This window comes from Thalassophryne amazonica, chromosome 7, assembly GCF_902500255.1.
Source record: "Thalassophryne amazonica chromosome 7, fThaAma1.1, whole genome shotgun sequence".
NCBI classification, from domain to species: Eukaryota; Metazoa; Chordata; class Actinopteri; order Batrachoidiformes; family Batrachoididae; genus Thalassophryne; species Thalassophryne amazonica.
This window is the reverse complement of record NC_047109.1, coordinates 19,102,608-19,124,989: the sequence shown is the minus strand read 5'-3', so window position 1 is coordinate 19,124,989 and position 22,382 is coordinate 19,102,608. Positions and strand designations below refer to the sequence as shown.

Below are 22,382 nucleotides of genomic sequence, written 5' to 3'. Positions count from 1 at the left end.
CCTTGTAACTGATGTGTGTTTAAATGTGATCTTTCTGCATTATCAATATGTTGATGAAGTATTCTGTTTATCCAAAGGATGTGTTTGACTATTAATAACATTTAAAAACAGAGTTTCTCTCTCTCTCTTGAAACTCTCCTGCAAGCCTCTGCTGCAACTCCTTTTTTCTCTCTTTTCTTAAAACGCTTAATTTTATTTTTGGGTCAACAAGGCCCCATGCTAAGCTAAGCTACCACGTGGTATTCATTCGCTGCTATTCTCTGATAATTTAACAAAGTAATAGCTTGACACTTTTAAGGTTCGTCAAGTCTTTCGAATTTGTAAGAGAACTTCCGATCTGAACTTTTCAAAATTATAGCGAATTTACCGAAAAGTGACTTTCCTTTTTGGTAATTGTACGCTGCTCTTAAAGTTTTTACCTTTTTCCTAAATTCACAAAGACTTTTATTCTGGCTCCAACAAACTTTTTAAAAGCTACCAGAAACCATTTTCAACAAATGCCTTCCACCTTTGGGGTCCAGCAAGCTGATGACCTGACTGCAAGCAGCTATCCTGTTGGTAAAACCAGCCGACACAAAGCCTTTGGGATCACCCGGGGAGACCACTGAGTTAACCCCTGACCCAAGTGAGTACGCTGCAAACAGACTAACACATCAACGATGGCTGGACGGGTTGTCCGAACCACCTCTTCAATGGATCAGCTAAGTGACCCAGTTAAAGGTGCCAGAAAAAGGGTTTCGTTGTTAATGGATGCAAAGTGGCTTCTTTTTAAACATATTCATATGTTTGTTTAATAATCTTCTTAAAAATAACTGGCTCCAAATTTCATCACTAAATTCTAATCAGATTTATTTACTTAAAGTCTTTAAGTTTTATCTCTCTTTCTTTCAGCGTCTCATGAGTAAGCAAATTGTGTCCATAAATGAACTTATTTAATCACTGTCCACTCAAAATGCCGTTCATTTCTTGTATAATTGTAAATAAAATGTAAATATTTCTGCTGTGGTTCATTTTGTGTTCAGAAAGAAACCCTTGGTCAATTGTATCGTAGAATTCAGACTTTCAGACCCGAGATTGATTAATTAAATTGAGACTGATTGATTAATTTGACACTGATAAATTAATGAATGTTTAAATTAAAGTACCTATGCTTTAAATAGGTGGTGCAAGCTAGCTAGCTAACATATTTGGCTAACATCAGCAATCTAGGTGAGTAGCAAGCATTTATGAAGGGGCTGTGAGTACATATGCAGCATATTTCAAACTGATTTGAAAATGTTATTTCATTGGTCAAAACATCGGTATTCAGTAGGTTTGGGTCCGATGCCAATCTCAATTTTTGGGACTAATCTGTATGTACATTTGCATGCTTTCAGCTGACCTTGACTGGCCTGATGCAATTAACTGTACTCTTTCCTACCTCGACCATATCTCATGGCATGTCGTGATTCAGCATCAGAAAATATATGTTAATCTATTGGTTTGTGATACTGTCACAAAAAGTGCAAAATTTTCGGAATGGGAGCACAAATTTATTCTAACACATTCTGTGATGGCTGCACACAGCCATGATATGGTTAGGGTTAGGGGAAGGAGTAGGGTGAGGTTATGGTTATGGTTAGGGGGATGGGTAGGGTTAGTAATAGTGAGATAACAAAAAAAACCCAAATCACAAAAATTTGAATCATTTTGTGATGGTGGTGCTAGAGCTAGTACATACTGTTCTTTAAGCAGCACAGTGAATTGTGAGACAATGGCCAAACTATTCAAATTAGTGGACCCTACTGAGCCTGGAATGTCAGATACACAGTGCCTGACCACAGACTGGAATAAATGTGTTCTGTGTCAGGAAGATAGAGATGAGATAATGAAATGTCTAGGTAATTCAACACGTGGCAGAGATGGAGCAGGATACAACACCATAGCTGTCGTGAACTCTTCTGCTGTGAATGCAAGAAGGGATGCAGTGGAAAGTTCAAATGTTTCTAGGCAGAGCTTAAGAGCACTGCGCTTTGCCACTGTAGGGGCTTGTGTTTTCAGAACTAATGCTGCATTTAACTATAACTGTGACCTCTTTTTTGTTGTCACTACGCCACTGCAGTTGTGTTTTCAGAACTAGCGTTGCATTTCAGCATTCACTGTAACTATGTGACCTCTTTATTTGTTGTCATCAAAAACAAACAAAACAAACAAACAAAAACACCCCATTAGATTTCACTGATTTAGATTAAAGCTTTCAAAGATACACTAATCCTAATTCAAACATCTGACCTAATGGTGGCACGACAGGGAAGGTCCTACGATCACCAAAATCAACAGACTTCCTCCTCAGGGGGTCATGAATGTTTCCAGATCATTTTAAAAGAATCAGATGAAAGCTCTTGGAGTTAATGCATTAATGTGAAAACTCTGCAGTGGCGGACAAGGTGGCAGTCCACAAAAACCATAATATCCCTCCCTGACTCATCGTTTGGGGATATAAATAGTACTACTGCATTCCTCATCCTTAAAAATGTAGGATTAGGCACCGGGATCAAGACCCTTGGTGGTCTAGAGCCTGAGCTACAAATTGTATATATTTATTTTATTTATGTTTAACACTTTTTGGGGGTTTTGAAGTGTATCTACCATGAATTTTATTTAACTACAGTCCTCTTGTGAATCGCTAGCAGTTAGCTTTCGCTAACCGCTAGCTTTTGCTAGCGGTTAGCTTGCTTAGCTAGGTCGATCCCCTGTAGTTACTTTATTACTGTTTTTACCAGTCTAATACTTCTGTTAGATTTTTTAGTGTAATTGCTGTGACTTTTAGGTCATTATTTTACTCCTGTGTAAATCTTAGCAGTGGCTAGGATTTTTCGCAAGCGGTTACCTTTCTTTAGCTAGGTCGACACCCCCCCCCCCGCCCCCGGTTTCTTTAATACTTCTGCCAGTTTTCCAGTCTAACCGATGTGAATTTTAGTTGATTACATTAATCTTGTGTTAATCTTAGGAGTAGTTTACTCTTATTAGGAGGTTTTTTAAACTACTGTTGCTATCAGTCTAATACTTTTGTTACTTTTTCAGTGTAACTTTTAGGTCATTAATCTACTCCTATGTGAATCTTAGGAGTGGTTAGCTTGTGCCTGCTTGGCTATACTCTTGAATATTCTGGTGCACAAAGGACACTATTTTACACTTTACGTAAATCCTGCGTGATGCTGGAATAGGGTGGCTCTTTAAGAGAGCCGTGTCTGTAAGTTATTACAGCTTCTCAGCTCAGTGGAGATAGATGTTATGGGCACTCCAGATGAGGTTAGTGTTGGGTCCGCTAGTGTGCCCATTAGCATCAGCCTAGAAACGCCGGCTGTGGAGCATGATTTTCGGACTGTGGTTAGGTGGAGGAAGCCACGTAGGGCTTGGTGCCAGGTTGTGGTACACACTCGCCACTGCGAACTGTGAATCAGTTCTCCCCCTTGGATATGCCTGATGTGAGTTCTTTGAGCCCATGGTTGACTTCGACTCCTATCTCCAGGCCGAAACACTGGGCTTTAGTGATAGGGGATTCTACCATCTGCAAAGTCAGGTTACAGACGCCAGCTGACATTAAATGTATTCCTGGGGCCAGTGCTCCCGACACTGCTTCCCATCTTAGGGTGCTGACAGTGCAGAAGGGTAGACAGACTAAGGAACATGACATGAGATACAGTCACATAGTTATTCACGTCAGTGCCAATGATGTCAGGATGAAGCACTCAGAGGTCGCGAAAACGGACATAGAGAGGACTTGTGACCTTGCCAGAAAGATGTGTTGCGTCGATTAATAGTCTCTGGTCCTCTCCCCTCCCGGGGTAATGATGAGGCATTTAGCAGGATGACATTGTTGAATAGGTGACAGGCACAATTTTGTAGACAGCAAGGCTTTAGTTTTATTGATAACCGGCCTTCGTTCTGGGGCTGCCGTGGCTTGGTGATGCAGGATGGCCTTCACCCTACTGGGGAAGGCACCGCCATCTTGTCTGCGAACATAGATACAGGGAAGGTAACATCAGGATTTTACAGCAAGCCACAGAGCAGGTGATTAGAGACCCTGCAAGGTTTATGACAAAGGTGGGTGTGGAATCCATTAGCTTAGTGGGGAAATCAGTGCGGAAAATCCACTATGGTGATAGTGCAGTTTATCTATCAAGGAGGAAAATTCAACAAGTTGAGACTGTGGCCTGCTTCCATAGACGTGTCCATAAAAGCATAGAGGGATATGCATCGCAAAAGTAATACCCATTAATACATTGGATGATGAAGAAATTGAGGATGGCCTGTTGGCTGTTCCAGCAATATCAAAGATTTCGTGGCAGCTACCTACAATTCGCGTGGAATGTCTCAAACCTAAACCTACTTCCAGGTATCTTATATATGCTACTCTGGAACTACCCCTAAACCCAAACAGTCCAACTGTCAACCCCATAGAGATCCTTAGTCTGGGTCTCATTAACATAAGATCACTATCCTCAAAATCATTGTCGATTAATGATCTAATTATTGATCATCACTTAGATATGACTGGGTTATGTGAAACCTGGCTTAAACCTAAAGCTGTCCTCCACTTAAATGAGGCTTGCCCACCAGCATATACATTTAGTCATGTCCCCATGATGCGAAGCAAGGCAGGGGTGTTGCTCTTATTTATAAATCAAGGTTTAGCTTATTAGCTGTAGGGGGTCACAAATATAACTCATTTGAGCATCTGATTCTCCGCTCTGCCCAAGATGCTACGTATTGCCAAGGTCAGAAGAATAAAAATCAGCCGTATTACTTTGTCACTGTATATAGGCCTCCTAGCCCATACTCTGAACTCTTAGATGAATTTGGTGCGTTCATCTCTAACTTATCTGAGTGCAGATAACATTCTGATTATTGGTAACTCTAACATTCATATAAATAACCCCTCTGATCCCTTCTACAGATCATTTATGGAAATTGTGGATGCATTAGGATTTCAGCAATGCATTCAGGACTATACTGGATTTGGTTCTCACACGTGGTATTGGCGTCACGAATATTGACATCATGCCTCTTGCTTCGGTGGTCTCTGATCACTCACTTATGAGGTTTACAGTTTCGCTGCCATGTTTAGTGGAACAACAACCTTATTTATCACTATGGCGACACATCAACTCCTCAACTACGACTGAACTCGAAGCTAGACTGCCTGATATCTTAGCTTCACGTTTGGAAAATGCCCAATCGGTAGACAGTCTTGTGGATAGTTTAAACTCAGTGCTCAAAACTACACTTGACATGATTGTGCCACCTTTGTTAAATCATGCCCCCCCAAAACACAGTCACCTTGGTTCAATGACTACTTGCATGACCTCAAGCATAAGGCTAGAGGTCTAGAATGGAAATGGCGTAGTTCAAAATTAGAAGTATTCACCTTGCGTGGTGTGATGCTATCTTAGACTATAAGCATGCACTACTGGCTACAAAGCGGATCTATTACTCTGATTTGATCAACAAAAACAAATTTCTTGTTTGATACGGTGGCAACACTTATTCATAGACAACCACCTGTAGTTCACTCGCCTTTTACAGCACAAGATTTCCTGGATTACTTTGAGAAGAAAATAGAAGACATTAGGTTGAGCATATCCCAGCATGCCTTAACCCAGCCACTATACTCTGGTATTGAGGTGGGTGCCATTAATGAGGCATTACCTAGATCTGGTGAATTTGATACAACCCAAATTCCAATGAAGTTGGGACGTTGTGTAAAATGTAAATAAAAACAGAATATGATATGAAAATCCTCTTCAACCTATATTCAATTGAATACACCACAAAGACAAGATATTTAATGTTCAAACTGATATACTTTGTTGTTTTTGAGCAAATAAACTTCTGGATCTGTTCCTAAATGTTTCAAATTTGCAGTGACTAAACCATTACTTACGAAATCTAATCTTGACTCTAGTGTATTGAAAAACTATAGGCCAATATCAAATCTATCATTTTGCTCTAAAATTCAGCTTGTGGACCACTTTACTGAGAATAATCTTTTTGAGCCACTGCAGTCTGCTTTTAGAAAATATTATTCCACAGAGACGGCTCTCACTGTGGTGAATGATCTTCTACTTGCAATGGATTCAGACACCACTACAGTTCTGGTGCTGTTAGATCTCTGTGCTGCGTTTTGATACTGTAGATCATCATATTCTACTTGATAAGCTGGAGAATCATTTTGGGCTTACTGGGAGTGCCCTTGCATGGTTGACGTCATACCTGACCAGTCATTCTCACTGTGTTTTCTACAATAACACTACCTCTAACCTTAGTGACATGAAATTTGGGGTTTCACAGGGGTCCATCTTAGGCCCCCTGCTTTTCTCCCTTTATGTAGCACCCCTTGGGCTCATACTGCAGCACTTTGTGGTTACCTTTCACTACTATGCTGATGATACTCAGTTATACATGCCGATAACTGCTGGTAATTTCATCCACATAAAATCCGTAGAAGATTGCCTTGCATCAGTGAGAAGTTGGATGTCTAGCAACTTCCTACTTTTAAACTCTGATAAGACTGAAATGATGGTTCTTGGTCCAGTGAGACATCAGCATCAATTTGACCAGTTAATGCTCAGCCTAGGCTTGTGTGTCATACTTCACAATGACAAAGTGAGGGACCTTGGGGTAATTTTTGATACTATGTTTACTAGGTTTACCGCAGTCCAGCATTAGGGATCTCCAATTGGTTAAAAATGCTGCTGCCAGAGTTCTGACACATGAAACAGAAGGTTTGACCACATTACACCCATTTTGGCATCTCTTCACTGGCTTCCTGTCCCAGTGAGTTCAGATTTTAAGGTTCTGCTACTAACCTATAAAATTGTTCATCGACTGGCACCTCCCTACCTAGCTGACCTAATTAAACCTTACGTACCGGCCCAGGCTTTGCATTCTCAAGGTGCAGGACTACTTAGTGTCCCTACGGTGAATAAAAAGTCTGCGGCTCACAGAACTTTCTCTTATCGTGCCCTGTTCTGTGGAATGATCTACCGGCGTCAATAAAAGTCAGATTCTGTCGAGACTTTCAAGTCCAGACTTAAGACGCACTTATTTTCCCTTTCGTATGGCTAGCATACTGGCATAGTATGTTTCTATGCTTTTTACTCTTAATTTAATTCATTTTATTAGGAAACGGAGCAGGCCGCGGCCTCATCTAAATTCTGGGTCTTTTAGTGAAGCTTAGGGCTAGTGGCCGGCGAACACCTTAGTATTTCTTCTGTTTTTCTTGTTGCTTAATGCTGACAAGTTACATTGCATTTGTCTTTCTGATGCTTGATTCTGCTTTTATTCTCTCTGTGTATGGTGTGGCTCCATCCAGAGATGGGTGTGGTATCTGTTCCGGAAACCGTCCTGTGCACCAGGAACATTTCCTGTATGTTTGTTTTGTGAATTGTGATTTCAAATTTTTAATTCAGTTTTTTCTGTTTTTATTATGCTATGCTTATGTGAAAAGCTTTGAGGTGATCTCATCGCAAACTGGTGCTATATAAATGAATAAATTTGACATTTGAATTGTTTTGTAATTTGTGTCTGTAGCATGGCCCAAGCAGAAGGTCACCCTTTTGAGTCTGTGGTTGGTCTGCTTGAGGTTTCTTCCTCAGGGGGAGTTTTTCCTTACCACTGTTGCTCTGGGGGTTGGTAAGGTTAGACCTTACTTGTGTGAAGCGCCTTGAGGCAACCTTTTTGTGATTTGGCACTATATAAATGAAAATAAATTGCAATTGAACGTGTAGCGGCCATCTTGGAAGATGGCCCTATAGCCAAAACTGATCTTTAGGGTATGCTCAAACACTGTGCCAAATTTTATGCTTTGATCGTCAAAGTCACGATTCATCCACATATCTGCTCCGCTAGAGTAAATTTAATGGTCAAAAACATTTGTGAATCCTAAAATAATCCATGTTAATTCATGTTTATGAACACAGAGAGCAAGTTAATACTTCCAGTTCACAGGTTAAAGTACACAAGCACTGGTAAGAGAAGACACTGCTGTTGTTGCAACATAGAGCTGAAAGAGGTTACACTGTGGACAAAAACGGTATGTAAGCAATTCAAAAGTCAGTATTTTGTATTTATTTATTTTTCATGCATTTGTTTTGTGTTTGTGAATGCAATACGGGTGAGCCGCAGTGCCATTAACAGTTTACAAATATGGAATATTGTTACAGGCTTAGCCTGTCACCTTAAGAGGTTAGCCATGCGGGTAATGAATGCATAAAGCACACTCTGCATTATGGGAAATGAAATGTGTGCATGGTTCAGGTTTTTAAAAGTTTTTAAGAACGGGAGCGGCGCGAGTGTTTTTAGCATCTGCGTTTTGGAGCGCATGTCCAGCCAGCAGCAGCCAGTTTTAAAGTAGACCTGCATTGAAATAAATGCAGTCAGATCTTTGGACCAAAAAATGACTTATATTTACACATAAGATCCTTCTGAATGTAGTAAAGTAAATCTTCAAGCCCAGATCTGTCATTCAACGGAGAAATCTTCATTTAAAAATAACAAATTTACAGCTAACATTTAGCCCTCCGCAAAACTGTCCCTCTCATCATGGACGCTGCTGAGACGTCACGGAGAAGACCCTCTCCCAGCATGCATTGCGCGCACCAACTGTAATTTGTGGATTTACATCAGGTTTCATCTGCACCTTTTTCTTGTCTTATGTCTTTTTCTTGGAAGGATCTACTTTTTTAAATTTCATATTGTCTTGGGGTACGCTTGGTGAGTACACATTTCTTTTATTTGCGCTTGAAAATTATTTTGGGGGACTTTTTCATATGCCCGTTTGAATGAGTGGTGTTGCATTGAAAGTCTACTGTCTTTCGCCTCCGGTGTACCATCACGGGCTACAGAGGCGAGACCCGCAAAGAATTCAAGTCATTAAAACGATATAAACCTCTCTCAGCGGCCACGGAGCTCTGCGGCTCCAATTACCGAGACGTGCGGCGCTGCGGATTTTGCCGCAAGTCTGTCCTTGTGAGCAACAGGTGTCACCGGCTGCTTCGCATTAAAACGGCGAGCGTAGTCTCTGGACTTGTGCCAAGGCTGCACCATTCAGTAGAAAGAGCCGTGTCTGCGGCAGCACAGCAGACACGGGGGTGTGAGTGGCCCGCGGCGGAATTTAACGAGCGCATGCACTCGTTAAGCGCAGCGGAGGCAGAGAGAGAGAGGCGTGGGGGAAGAACGTCGCCCGCTGTCGATGTCGCCGCTGATCTGAGTATGTATCATGTATCAGAGCTGTATCTCACATTCATTGCAGCTTACTTTTGGATGTTGAAACCAGGATGTGTATAACAGTAACATTACTAACAGATAAAATCAATTTGAATGCGGGATCGGACTGAAGGCGGGAGCGCGTCATCTTGTCCCTGACGTCATGGAAATGATCTGGATGTACAAACTGTTTTCACAGAGGGCTAAATTTTAGCTGCAAATTTGTCATTTTTAAATGAAGATTTCTCCGCTGAATTACAAATTTGGGCTTACAGTTTTACTTTACTGCATTCATAAGGGTCTTATAAATACATATCAGCTATTTCTTTCTGAAATCTGACCACATTTATTTCAATGCAGGTCTCCTTTAAGTGTCTACCCGACTCAAAAGTTACAGCTATCTGCTGGCCTGAAGCTGTGGAATGTTTGTGTTGCTGAGTTTGAAAAATAAAGTCCAAGTTCAAGCAAGAAGCTGCACCATGCACGCTAGTCTGTCGGCACCCGCACATCAGAGTTAACCGGATCGATAAAGCGAGTTATCAGCTACAACGAGCCACGGCTGGTATTCAGCATATAAACCAGAGGTCTCTCTACCACGGTTAAGAGCCAGAGTCTGGAAGGAGGTAGCTTAATACTGTGATTTACTGCTTTTAACCAAGATGATGACAGTGTTTGGGTTTTTATTTCTTTCTTTCTCATGCATTCATTTTGTGTTTGGGATTCTGCTCAGCAGCCCCTGTGGCGCTTAAACTGTGTAATCCGATGTGTCAATACCAAAGGTGGGACGAAGTCACTATTAAGTCACTCTCAAGTTATGAATCGGCAAGTCTCAAGTCATAATGACCACCAATTGTTTGCAAGCTGACTTGAGACTTGACTCGGGACTTGCATATTGATGACTTGAGAATAACTTGACAGTGATTTTGCCCCAGCTCTGGTCAATACTAAAAGTTAGTGGTTAGCAGTAACTTCCGCTAAATTTTAAGTCGGTTTAGCACTAAGTTAACTTTTCGGTTAGCTGTGCCCACCACTGGCTGCTCGAATGTTTCATAAAACACTGTTTCATAAAAACATAAACCTTATTTATGAATGCGCGCGTTCTAACAGACTGAAAGAAAACGTTTTGCATTACATTTGTCTCTGCGTGTTCTTAAAGGGTTCTCACACCACACACACAACTTTTTGTATGTCGGCCAGTGTACACTTACAAGTACCAGCATGCACCGCGTGTCACAGATGGATTGGAAAGAGCATGTGTTGTACCTGCGGGCTGGTCATCTCATAGTCCGAATGTGTCACAGCAGAACTATAGTAGCGGTTACTGTAGCGGTAGCTGCGGTTGTCATTAGAGGAGCCACTGGAGCCACCTGGAAATAAAACCACAAAATAAACACAACGCTGATTAGAAAAATTATTTGTCATCTTTGCCTTGTTTTAGTTCAGATCAGGTCCTGGACACTGTGTACTGGTGCTACGCATCATCACATCCATCACACCACTGAATGACCCTGGGTCCTGGATGACAAACACACAGACAACTGGTCCATCCCCACCTCTCCACAGTACAGTGACCATCGGTCTGCTGCAGCTTAAGTAAAACATGGACGTGTCCTTGGCCTTCTCCACACTGCTGAGGTCCTCAATACTGAGGTACCTACATGTTGGAGCATGCAAAGAGAAACATGCCACATGTCCAGAAATGTACAGCTGATGTTCCCTCACAATGTCAGTGATTCTCCTCATCTGAGTCTCACTAAGTAACTCATCTGATACAAAGTCATTTTGGCAGGAGCCAGAGAACCTCCAAAGAGACCTGGCCCAAGTCATCAGTCATCACTTTGTCACTGGTTAAAGTCCAACTTTCACAACCATACGTTAAGAGAAAAAGCAAAGGGACCATAAAGACTTGGACCTTCATGTTTCTAGAAAGTTGTTTGTATCACCAAACACCTCTGTCAAGCAAACTCATCACTCCATAGGATCTTCCCAGGTATCTCTGGATCTCAATGAGCAAAGACTCAGATACATGAATGTCACTGCTGAGATAAGTGAATGCCTCTACAATTTAAATACTTTCACTGCATACCAGAGGTGGGACGAAGTCACTGTCAAGTCGTGAATCGGCAAGTCTCAAGTCCCAAGTCACAACTCAAGTCTCAAGTCAGCTTGCACCAATTGGTGGTCATTATGACTTGAGACTTGACTTGGGACTCAACTTGAGACTTGTGACTTGCCGATTCATGACTTGAGAGTGACTTGCTGGTAACTTTGTCCCACCTCTGCTGCATACAGATATACTTCAGATGGTTGAGTCTAGGAAGTCATTGAAAGCCTGAATCTTAATCTTGATCCAGGGCAATCATAAACCCATTATCCAATCGTCTACAAAGTCAAGGTCAGTAAAGCTTTTCTCACCAACAAAATACATTTAAGCCTCTGCTTTCCAGAACCCTACCTGGAACATGTTGCTGATGAGTATCAATTTACACAGGGAAAAATTCAGTTTCTGCCACCACTCTGCACAGAATACACAGTACTTGTGTATAAGTTGACCAGGACTTCCAGCAATTTCTTTGAGATCCCACAAATTCTTAGGACAACCCAGAGAACAATCCAGTCTGCATATAAACATTGGATGAAAATGATTCCTCAGTAAGCATACCAAGGGTCACTCGACCGCACATGGGGAGTCACCTAATCACAGATTCCTCAAACAAATGTCCCTTGTGTATACTTAGTATGCTTTCTGACCTCCCAGTGCACCCTAGAATTTCCATTAAGCTGTTCATTGCAACTCCTGTGAATGATATTCCTTGTGTCCTCTCATATGAAACATCTTCCTATGGACAACGGCAACTCCAATATAATACCTAGCAAATTAGTAGGTCTGAAAGTTCAAATCCCCAGTTTGTCAAAGTCTGTAAATCCTAGAGCCAGATTGTATTCAAATTCCTGAGAAACCCTCTGATGTTGAAGCCTGGTCAGATTTAACCTTGGGTACTGTGCACTGAGGTAACGTGAAGCTGTGAATAAAGGGCCTGGCTCACTGACACACTGCTTACATCAGAGCATTGAGTGAGACAACAGACACAGGGAAAGTCTTAGCTTCAAAATATGCTTATTGATGGGGTGACATCTGACACCATTTGAAAGAGCGGCAACTGCAACTCCATTAGTAAGTGAACTATTGAGGTGACCAGACCAAAAGTAGGTGCACCCACGTAATGAGAGCTTGCCACTTCCAGGTCTTTGCACCACTGCAATGTGAAGTCTTTCACGTTCCCCCAGCAGCAGTGGAAGATGGTCATACTGGCTCAGGAAAAGGATGCTCCAGGTACCCACCAGCATGATGTTCTGTGGTTTGGAGTTTTTCAGAGCTGAGGCTCTCAACAGCTTTACCACATCCCCTTCATATTGTGAGCTGCCTTCAAAGGGACAGCAGCTGCTGCAGTACTCTCACAGAACATGGAAACAACAATTTTACTTTTTCTAGGTTTAATTTTGAATAATGGCTGCACTACTAATCCCACAATCGATCCCCCCAAAAATATTATCTGTGGGTTGAAAGACCACCAACAGTTTCAGGATGCAGAGAACGCCATGCCCATGTATTGACAAACGCTGACAAAAGATATTTTTTTTCCTGTTAGCTTCTCCACATTGCATCTATATAAAGTCAAATTCACTCAGCTTTACATGCCTATTGTTGCAAATAATCTATCTCACTATTATTTTACAGGATATCATAGCTTCAGTCAAAAGCAGGATGTCATGTGTTTATTTTCTTACGATGAGTTTGCTACCTAAGTGGTAACGAGGGAAATGATTCGATCTACTGACATCAATAACCTTTTTGCTTAACGATTTCCTTAATGGTCCTTCAGAGTGGCCATTGTTTTTGGGGGTGTTTGTCAGGAAAATGACAATTTCTCTACATTGATTACAAACTTTTCTGGAGTGCGGCTTTGCTTTGAACCTTGAACAAATCGAAGCAGTGAGTCGCAGCTCGAAGCAGTGCTTCAATCTACTGCATTGTTGATTCATTGTTTTATTTCGCTTTATCTTAATTTTTCCCCGCTAAAACCATAAAGAGCATATGTCTGTGAGTAATATTTACGTTTTTATATTAAACCGACCTGTTATGGTCTTCTGAAACAGTTGATAGATGTATTTTATAACTTAAAAATGGGACCGATACTAACACATTAGCATGTGTATGGCGTTTTCAATGTTAAAGTTAGCATTAAGCTGTTCGCATCTCAGCACGTTTGTGTGCATTTGTTTTCTGTATAATTAATGGCTCAGCGTTTGTTGTTGTAAAAGCACCAAATTGTATTTTTTTTCATTTATTTTTTATTCATATATTAATAATAATAGTGTAAGAGTTGGAAATAGTTAAAGAGTGGGTAGAGCATGCCCAGGGAAGGGGCGGACGTCATCAGGAGGCAGTGTGCGCGAGTGCGTGGGAAAAAAAAGAGAGAAATAAACAGAGTTGTGTCCCTCTCCAAAGAAGAGTTCACGATCCTGAGTTTTTGTCAAGCAGAAGAGTGACTAACTGTGAAGCCCCTCCAGCTCGCACGCCACAATAGCAACAACAATAATAGTAATAATAACTCATAATAACTAATAATGCTACAATTTTAGAGAAAGAGATAAAAAGAACCTGATGAAACAAAACACAACAGAAAAGATAAAACCACCCATTTCAAGGGCATGTCCTCTTCAGCATAAGGCAACATGACCTCTTCAAGTATTTTGACATATCCAAACTGATCCATGATACCTGGTATGCGATATACAGGCCCAACACCATAGTAGGAGAAACATGCCCATATCATGATGCTTGCACCACCATGCTTCACTGTCTTCACTGTGAACTGTGGCTTGAATTCAGAGTTTGGGGGTCGTCTCACAAACTGTCTGTGGCCCTTGGACCAAAAAAGAACAATTTTACTCTCATCAGTCCACAAAATATTCCTCCATTTCTCTTTAGGCCAATTGATGTGTTCTTTGGCAAATTGTAACCTCTTCTGCACGTCTTTTATTTAACGGAGGGACTTTGCAGGGGATTTTTGCAAATAAATTAGCTTCACAGAGGCGTCTTCTAACTGTCACAGCACTTACAGGTCTTTGATCATCCTGGAGCTGATCAATGGGTGAGCCTTTGCCATTCTGGTTATTCTATATATATATATATATATATATATATATATATATATATATATATATATATATACACACACACACACACACACACATACACATTTGTTCAGTTTAAGTAGTTTATGGATTGCAGTTTACAGATCAGTTACTGCAGGAAATCTTGATCGCAAACCCTATCTCTGCAAAAATGATTTTTTTGGGGGGGTCACAGCTGGTGAGGTGGGGAGGTGATCCGAGCAGCTGTTGTGTGACGTGCCTGTCCCGCTGGGTGTGTCCTACTCTGAGGACAGTGTAAGGTGAGGAGTTTGACTGGGACGGTCCACCTGTCAAATGGGAATGAAGGCGTCAAACTCACGGAGGACAGAAACCTCCCCCTCCGCTAAACGGCTCAATAATCTTAAGAGAAATGTAGAAAAAACAAACACCACTAGTTTCTAACCTCCTAAACCCAGTCACACAGTGCAGAGGGTCCGTTATGTGTGGAAAAGAAATGTTCATTCTGAGGAGACGCGTGATGCTGGCAGACAGTTGAGTTGGAGAGTGAGGGAGAGGGGCAGATGAATCACATGACACATATTGTGGGCTGCTGGACAACAGTGATTGAACACATGTGGGGCATCAAGACATTACACGTCAGGCCTCATCACAGTCTAAGAATTCACATGTGTCAGGATTTGAGTTTGCTTGGTTATCTGTTTTTATTTCTTTTCTCTGGTCTGTTTGTTATTTTTCATATTTCATTGGTTTTTGCATGTTTATTTTCTTGCTGGGTTTTTCTGCTTGGGTCTCTCTCTCTCTCTCTCTCGTCTGCCTCTTGGTTCTTGGTGGTGGGTGTTTCCCTCTCTCTGGCCACACCCTTGTTCTGGTGCTTTCCATGCACACCTGTTCCTGATTTGCTGCTCATCACCTGGGGTTATACGAGGTCTGTTACAAAACTATCCGACCTGTTTATTTAAAAAAAAAACTATATGTATTTGAATCATGTGCGCTTGCATCAGCCAAGCTTGAACCGTCGTGCGCATGTGTGAGTTTTTTCATGCCTATCGGTTGAGTCATTCGCCTGTGGGCAGGCTTTGAGTGAGCACTGGTCCACCCCCCTCGTCGGATTTTCATTGTCAGGGAAATGGCTGAGCGATTGGAGCAGCGCTGAATCAAATTTTTCCAGAAACTGTGAGAGACAGCCAGGTGGAAACCATTCGGAAGATTCAGACAGCTTTCGGTGAGGATACTCTGGGCATCATACAGATTAAGGAGCGTTACAACCGGATTAAAGACGGCCCACAGCGACGGAGTGCGCTCCACGCTCCGAGCGGCCATCGACAGGCTGAAATGACCAGATCATTTCCAAAGTGAAGGCTGTGTTGATCTGGGACGTCGTCTGACTACCAGAGAAACTGCAGAAGAGTTGGACATCAGCACTTTTGCGGCACATTCCACTGTTACAGGAGATTTTGTAATGAAAGACATGCGGAGGAATTCGCGCATCGGGACGGAGCCGCAATGGTGCACAACAAAAAGCACGTCCGTGTACAAACTCTCCTGTAACAGTGGAATGTGCCACAAAAGTGCTGATGTCCAACTCTTCTGCAATTTCTCTGGTAGTCAGACGACGTCCCAGATCAACACAGCCTTCACTTTGGAAATGATCTGGTCATTTCAGCCTGTCGATGGCCGCTCGGAGCGTGGAGCGCACTCCGCCACTGTGGGCCGTCTTTAATCCGGTTGTAACGCTCCTTAATCTGTGTGACGCCCAGAGTATCCTCACCGAAAGCCATCTGAATCTTCCGAATGGTTTCCACCTGGCTGTCTCTCACAGTTTTTGGAAAAATTTGATTCAGCGCTGCTCCAATCGCTCAGCCATTTCCCTGACAATGAAAATCCGATGAGGGGGGGAGGACCAGTGCTCACTCAAAGCCTGCCCACAGGTGAATGACGCAACCGACAGGCGTGAAAAAACTCACGCATGCGCACGAAGGTTCAAGCTTGGCTGATGCAAGCGCACATGATTCAAATCCATATAGTTTTTTTTTTTTAAATAAACAGGTCGGATAGTTTTCTAACAGACCTCGTATAAGCTCACTGGGTGTGTTAGTTCCTCGCCACATCAATGCGCCTTGTGCTTTCTTTCCAGCTCGACCTTTGTGTTTTTGCCTTGCCTCATCATGTTTTTTGACCACCTGCTTGCCTTTCTCGACCACGCCTCCAGCCTGATGCTTTTTGTACTTTTGACTGCCTTGCTGTGTACTGGCCCCAGCTAACGAACTCAGTAAATGATTTAAACTTACAGAGCTGTGTGTTTGTGTCATGCATTTGTGTCCAGCCAGCTTTGACAACCAAACCTGATAACATGTCTAACAATTTGAGGAATTCTAAGATTTTTCTTAGAATAACGTCACTAAAAGCTACTTCTAGCCTTAGGGTGCTTTGTGGATATGGGCCCAGTTCTTCAAATCTTATAAAAGACGTTCTGAGAAAGAAAAGATTGTGTCTCTCATCTGGAGGTCCCACCAAATGTGCACATCTCTTCACTGACCCAAGTACCTTCTCCCCACAAAGTGTTCGCTAAAAGTGTATACAAGCAAAGAGACAGGGCTCCATCCTCCTGTGTCAGGTGGCAGATGGAGCATAAGTGTGACTGCATTCACAGAGCTGGAGGCCAAGCGGACTCTGCTTTACCAGAGCTGGAAACTGAGCTCGTCGTGGAGGTCGACTGGGAGTGGTCCATGGCAGGAGAGGTGGATGTAGACGAACTGGTGTTGGTTCCCTCATCTGTCGTCTTCTTGAAGAAATTGTGCTGCAGGGCATAGAAAGGTGTGATCCGACTTTTAGGGTCATAGTCCAGCATGCGCAGAATCAGATCTGCAAGAGGAGGGAAAAAAGGTCATTACTTTTTTGAACACTGCACATGATTCAACATGGTTTACAACAAAAATAAAATGAAATAAAAACAATAAAGCCTTTTATTCAGAGGACTTTTGTAAGTACAATTCAACAAAATCAAAGGAAAACACTCACTCATCATTTACCGCTTACTCCAATTAGTCTGTCGCAGGGCCACATATAGTCAGACAAACACATTCACATCTGCCTGCATACCTACGGACAATTTAAAGTTTCCAGTCCACCTAATCTGCATGTCTTTGGATGTGGGAGGAAGCTGGAGCACCACGTAAACACGAGGAGAACATGTAAACGCCACACAGAAAAGCTGCAGGTGGGACTTGATCCCATGACGTGCTGTAAGGCAACAGTGCTAACCACTAAGCCACCGTGCTGCCCCAAAGGAAAACAATACAACAGCAATGCACAACAAATATACATCAGAAATATTAAAAAAGCAATTCTAAAAATATGAGCTTTGACAAATGATCTGAAGTTGGACAGTTCAGTATGGTCTCTGACATGTTTGGAGGGAGTTCCAGAGAGAGGGGGCAGAAATGTAGAAAGTTCTGTCACGCCAGGTCCAGTGCTTGGTTCTAAGGGGTACAGACACGGTAGAAGTTTGGCATTGGAGGAACTGAGGCTGCGGGAAAGGGTGTGGAAATGACGCAGGCCAGTCAGGTAAAAAGAAGCCCAGACATGGAGCACTTCTGAGTGAAGAGAAAATTTTGAATTGAATTTATTGCATCTGTCCTGGATATGATGTCCAGTAGCTTCTTGGAGAGTCCACACGTTCTGGCTCCTACACTGTTCAATGCTTACATGGACAGGGTGTTGGGTTGTAGTAACCAGTGACTTTGAATAAGAATAAGAAGAACTTTATTAATCCCAAAGGAAACTGTTGAGTAATCGAAGTACTTGGGTTTGAGATTGTCCTGGATCAAAATGAAGATTCAGGCTTTTAACAACTTCCTGGACTCAGCCATCAGAAGTGTAAGTGTGTGTGGTGAAAGTGTTACACTTGAAGAGACATTCACTTATCTTGGCAGTGATCTACAAGTTTCTGGGTCTTTGGCCATTGAGATCAAGAGACGCCTTGGAAGAATTTATCGAGCCATAAGGACAATGGACAGAGATATTTGGGGGGCCGATAAGTTTGCATGTCTTTAGGGTGCTGGTGCTGCCTGTCTTGCTGTACAGTTGTGAGACTTGACAATAACCAGCAACCTAAGGCAACTACTGGATGTCTTTAGTGCTAGGTGTCTTTGGAGGATCCTTAGGTAGCGCTGGAATGACTGTCTCAAACGAGCAGTTACACAGAGCGACTAATATGAGGAGTACCACGTGAATCAGCTTCAACATTTTGGCCACGTGGCACATTTCTCTGTCCATAATCCAGCTACTCATGTCCTCAGTGTTGAGGACATGATTGGCACATAGATTGTTATTTTACAGATGTTGGAATGGGCCGGTTGTCTGCCTGGGTGGTTGCCATCCAGGACCCAAGGTGGTTCTGTGGTGTCATTGATGCAGCAAAGTGCAGCACCAACATATGCTCCCAGACTTGATTTGAATATGTTGTGGTAAGGAAGCGAGTGGAGGATCAGAAGGTTGTGGCATTGTTGTCTCAGGTGTTGGAGAAACTGAGCAGGCGTGCAGCAGAATTCTGGATGCATTGGAGCTTCTTTTAGTGTCATACAGGATACTCCTGCAGTAGTCAAGTGTGGATGTGATAAAATAGATTAAAATGCCAGCAGAAAAGAATGGGATTAATGGATGGAGATGTGCTGTCTTCTCGATAAAATAAGATAGTGCTGATGGATTGCTTGATGTGGTGTTGAAAGGAGAGGCTGTTGTCAAAAATAACATAGAGGTTACAGACGTATGATGAGGGACACAGGGTGGACTTGTCAATGGTGAGGCAGAAATTGTGAATGGTTTTTGTGAGGGATTTGGAACTGATGATCATCATGTCAGATTTATTGTAATTAAGTAGGAGAAAACTGGCTTGCATCCATGATTTCATTCAGTGATTCACCTGGTCAGAGTACAATGAGCTGCAGTAGTGATGAATTTGGTGGAGATCAGAAGAATGTACATGATAAACCAGGTTGGCTGGTCACTAGAGGGCGCTGGGGAATAGTCCCCTCAGATTATTGATAAAAGGAAATATACCACAACATAATTAATGTGTAAATAAGAAATAAGTCTGGTTTGTTCAGAGTCAGAGTGTGCAAGTGCCTGTCAGCCTGTATTAAGATGTGTTTCAGCACTTCATTGTAGTATTGTCATTTCGGTTAGTGAGAGTAAAGCCCACTTTATGGTTGAGTCGCAGGTCATAGAGAGTCTATGGACGGTCATTAGGTTTTCACAATCATGTGGCCTGAGGCTGCTTTAATTTGAGCCTCAAAGTTCCCCTCATGAAAGCAGCTCTGTGTGTGCTGGACCAACTGCCATCAGTTTTCATCTTTTTTTTTTTAATCTAATTTTTTTGGACAAGGGACAAATCACTCACACCCAGAGTAGGAGATTCACTCACCCGCTGTGACTCTGGCTGACAAAATGACCAAAATGGCCTTTGTTCTCCAAGTTCACCATCTAGCTACTTTTATCATATTTTGTTTGTGTACTTTTGCGGTCACATGACATCACTGGAAGCAAAGATCAGCATGGAGCACAGCATGAAGTATCTTAAAGCGCTTTGAAGCTTGGACACAAAATGTTTTACTGACTGAATTCAAAACACAAAGCAGACTGTGAACTAACTGCGCTATGATACCTAGTTATTGATGGATTATGTCAGACACCAGGGTGGGATGTCACATAATTCAAAGCAAATATTGCAGCCAAAGCACTGTGGAGTATTCAAAGCTTTGGATCAAATCTTTGACTCTAAGCTAGTCTTTCCAAATAAATATCAGGTGGTTATTAGCATGCAATAACTTCTTCAAACTTCAATAACTTCAACAAACTGTGAGTTTGAAGGTATGTCCATTGTACATAAGAACTGCTCCTGTAGGGACTAACAGAGTCATAATAACACACTGTGAAAACATCCCTGAACAGTTTATAGCGGTTCTACATTGTGCTTATCATTCAATGGCAAGGTGATACTGTGTTTGTGAGTGTGTGAGTGAATGTGTGTGTGTGTGTGAGAGAGAGAGAGAGAGAGAGAGAGAGAGAGAGAGAGAGAGAGAGAGAGAGAGAGAGAGAGAGAGAGAGAGAGAGAGAGAGAGAGAGAGAGAGAGAGAGAGAGAGAGAGAGAGAGAGAGTGCAAGGTTACTGTATTTTGCTACAAATATCCACTCAGTTGCTGGTATTAGGTAAACCTTGTGAAAGTATTTTTTTTTTTAATTAATTGTATTAACTTTTTACTGAAGTTGATTAAAAGCCCACTCTAAATTATTATTATTTTGTTTAAGTTGATTAAAGGCTCACCCTAAACTAAATCTTTTTTTTTTTTATTTCAACACATCGTAAAAACAAAAATGAATGAGTTTTCATGATCTATTTCTTGTCGCATCCATGTCTTACCTGTGACAATGTCGTCAGTGTGTGCTGGGCATTCCATGTGCCGTACATGTACCGGATAATCCAGAATACCTTTGCATTAGGAAGTGTTTAAAGTAATCATTTTACCCACGCGCACAATTTTTATTTTATTTTTTAAATCAGCAGTAGTCACATGACAATGGCATCAATTTAAGAATTTGCAATCCCAGAGTTGCACACAAGGCATAACGGATCTGGCACCGTCTGGCACTAAATGGATGAATAATTTGTGATTTATTCTTTATTTGTGATGAAATCAGACATTTTAGCCCTCTACTGGCATTCTATGACTGCTGGGATAGGCTCCAGCTCCCCCTCAACAGGTATACAAAATGAATAAATGAATCAGATATTTTATTGAAATATATGGAGGTGTGGATGTTACAATAAACATGTTATTGGCTGCATGCTCATGCATCTGCCTGTTCCTTTTCATGCAGAATTTCTCTCGGAACACCCTAGGTGTTCTGATGCGTCAATATAGTAAACAATTTGTCAGGATACCTCACCAGCTGATGTGGCTTGCTTTTAACATCAGACGACATCTGGCAGATGTCCACTTTCTTATACAGTTGCAGTCAAAGGTGTACATACACTGGCAGAATTTTAGATTTTTGGCCATTTTTCAGAGAATATGAATAACACAAAAAACTTATTTTTCACTCATGGTGGTGAATGATATTCTGCTTGCAATGGATTTGGACACCACTACAGTTCTGGTGCTGTTAGATCTTAGTGCTGCGTGTGATACCGTGGATCATCATATTCTACTCGATAGGCTGGAGAGAATCATTTTAGGATTACTTTTCAGACATTAATGGCATAAATGTAACTCCAAAGCTTCTGAGCTGAGCTTAGCCAGCTGTGCTGCACGTCAGCATCAATGTAATTCATAAAGAACGCAGGACGTCTCATTTTGGGAGCAAAAAAACATTTTGGTCGATTGCAGTTTATTGTTTGTATTACAACATTTGGAAAGACGTGTCATTTGATTTAAAACGATGAGTCGCTTTGAAGTTATTAATTCCAGCCGGAGTCTAACTTGACTCGGCAGAGCGGCGCAGTGTTTGGAGCTGTGCCAACAGAACGGAGGACAATTCACTTTTCTTGCCTGCAACAAGACAAGAGTCTCAGTTAGTGACTTTAATCTGCACAAAAGTGATTCATGACTCACATTTTTAAATGGCTTTGAGAGGGGTTAAGAGGCGGACTTCCGCTTCTCAAAAGCGGCAAGTGTTATTCTACACATTGATTTTTGAATGTTTTGAACTTAGTAAATATTATATCTTGCGTCCATGATTTTGTGGAAGGATGGCGTCAGCGTGAACACTGCCTTTTGGCAGCTCAATTGATGGAAATCCCTTGTAGTGACAGAGAACTTTAATCCCTGTGGTGCTCTTCTGTGTAGTTGATTAAATGTGTGCACAGTGTAACAGGCCAGAAAAATTTGGCCAATCTGCCTGAGTGGTTGCCATCCAGGGACAAGACTGTCCATGGTGTCATGAATGTGGCAATATGACACCAGTGCATGCTCCTGG

The 22,382-nt window shown here is 42.0% G+C and overlaps 1 protein-coding gene across 2 annotated transcripts in view; it reads right to left on the bottom strand.

Moving 5' to 3' along the window:
* The window catches only part of dyrk1b (dual-specificity tyrosine-(Y)-phosphorylation regulated kinase 1B), a 229,835-nt gene that overhangs the window by 1,884 nt on the left and 205,569 nt on the right, over positions 1–22,382 (bottom strand). For both annotated transcript variants that reach the window (XM_034173932.1, XM_034173931.1), the window contains 2 exons: positions 17,089–17,271; positions 10,513–10,616 (listed from right to left, as the gene is read on the bottom strand). In XM_034173932.1, the coding sequence (XP_034029823.1) occupies positions 10,513–10,616; positions 17,089–17,271 (287 nt within the window). The remainder of the gene's footprint in view (positions 1–10,512; positions 10,617–17,088; positions 17,272–22,382) is intronic.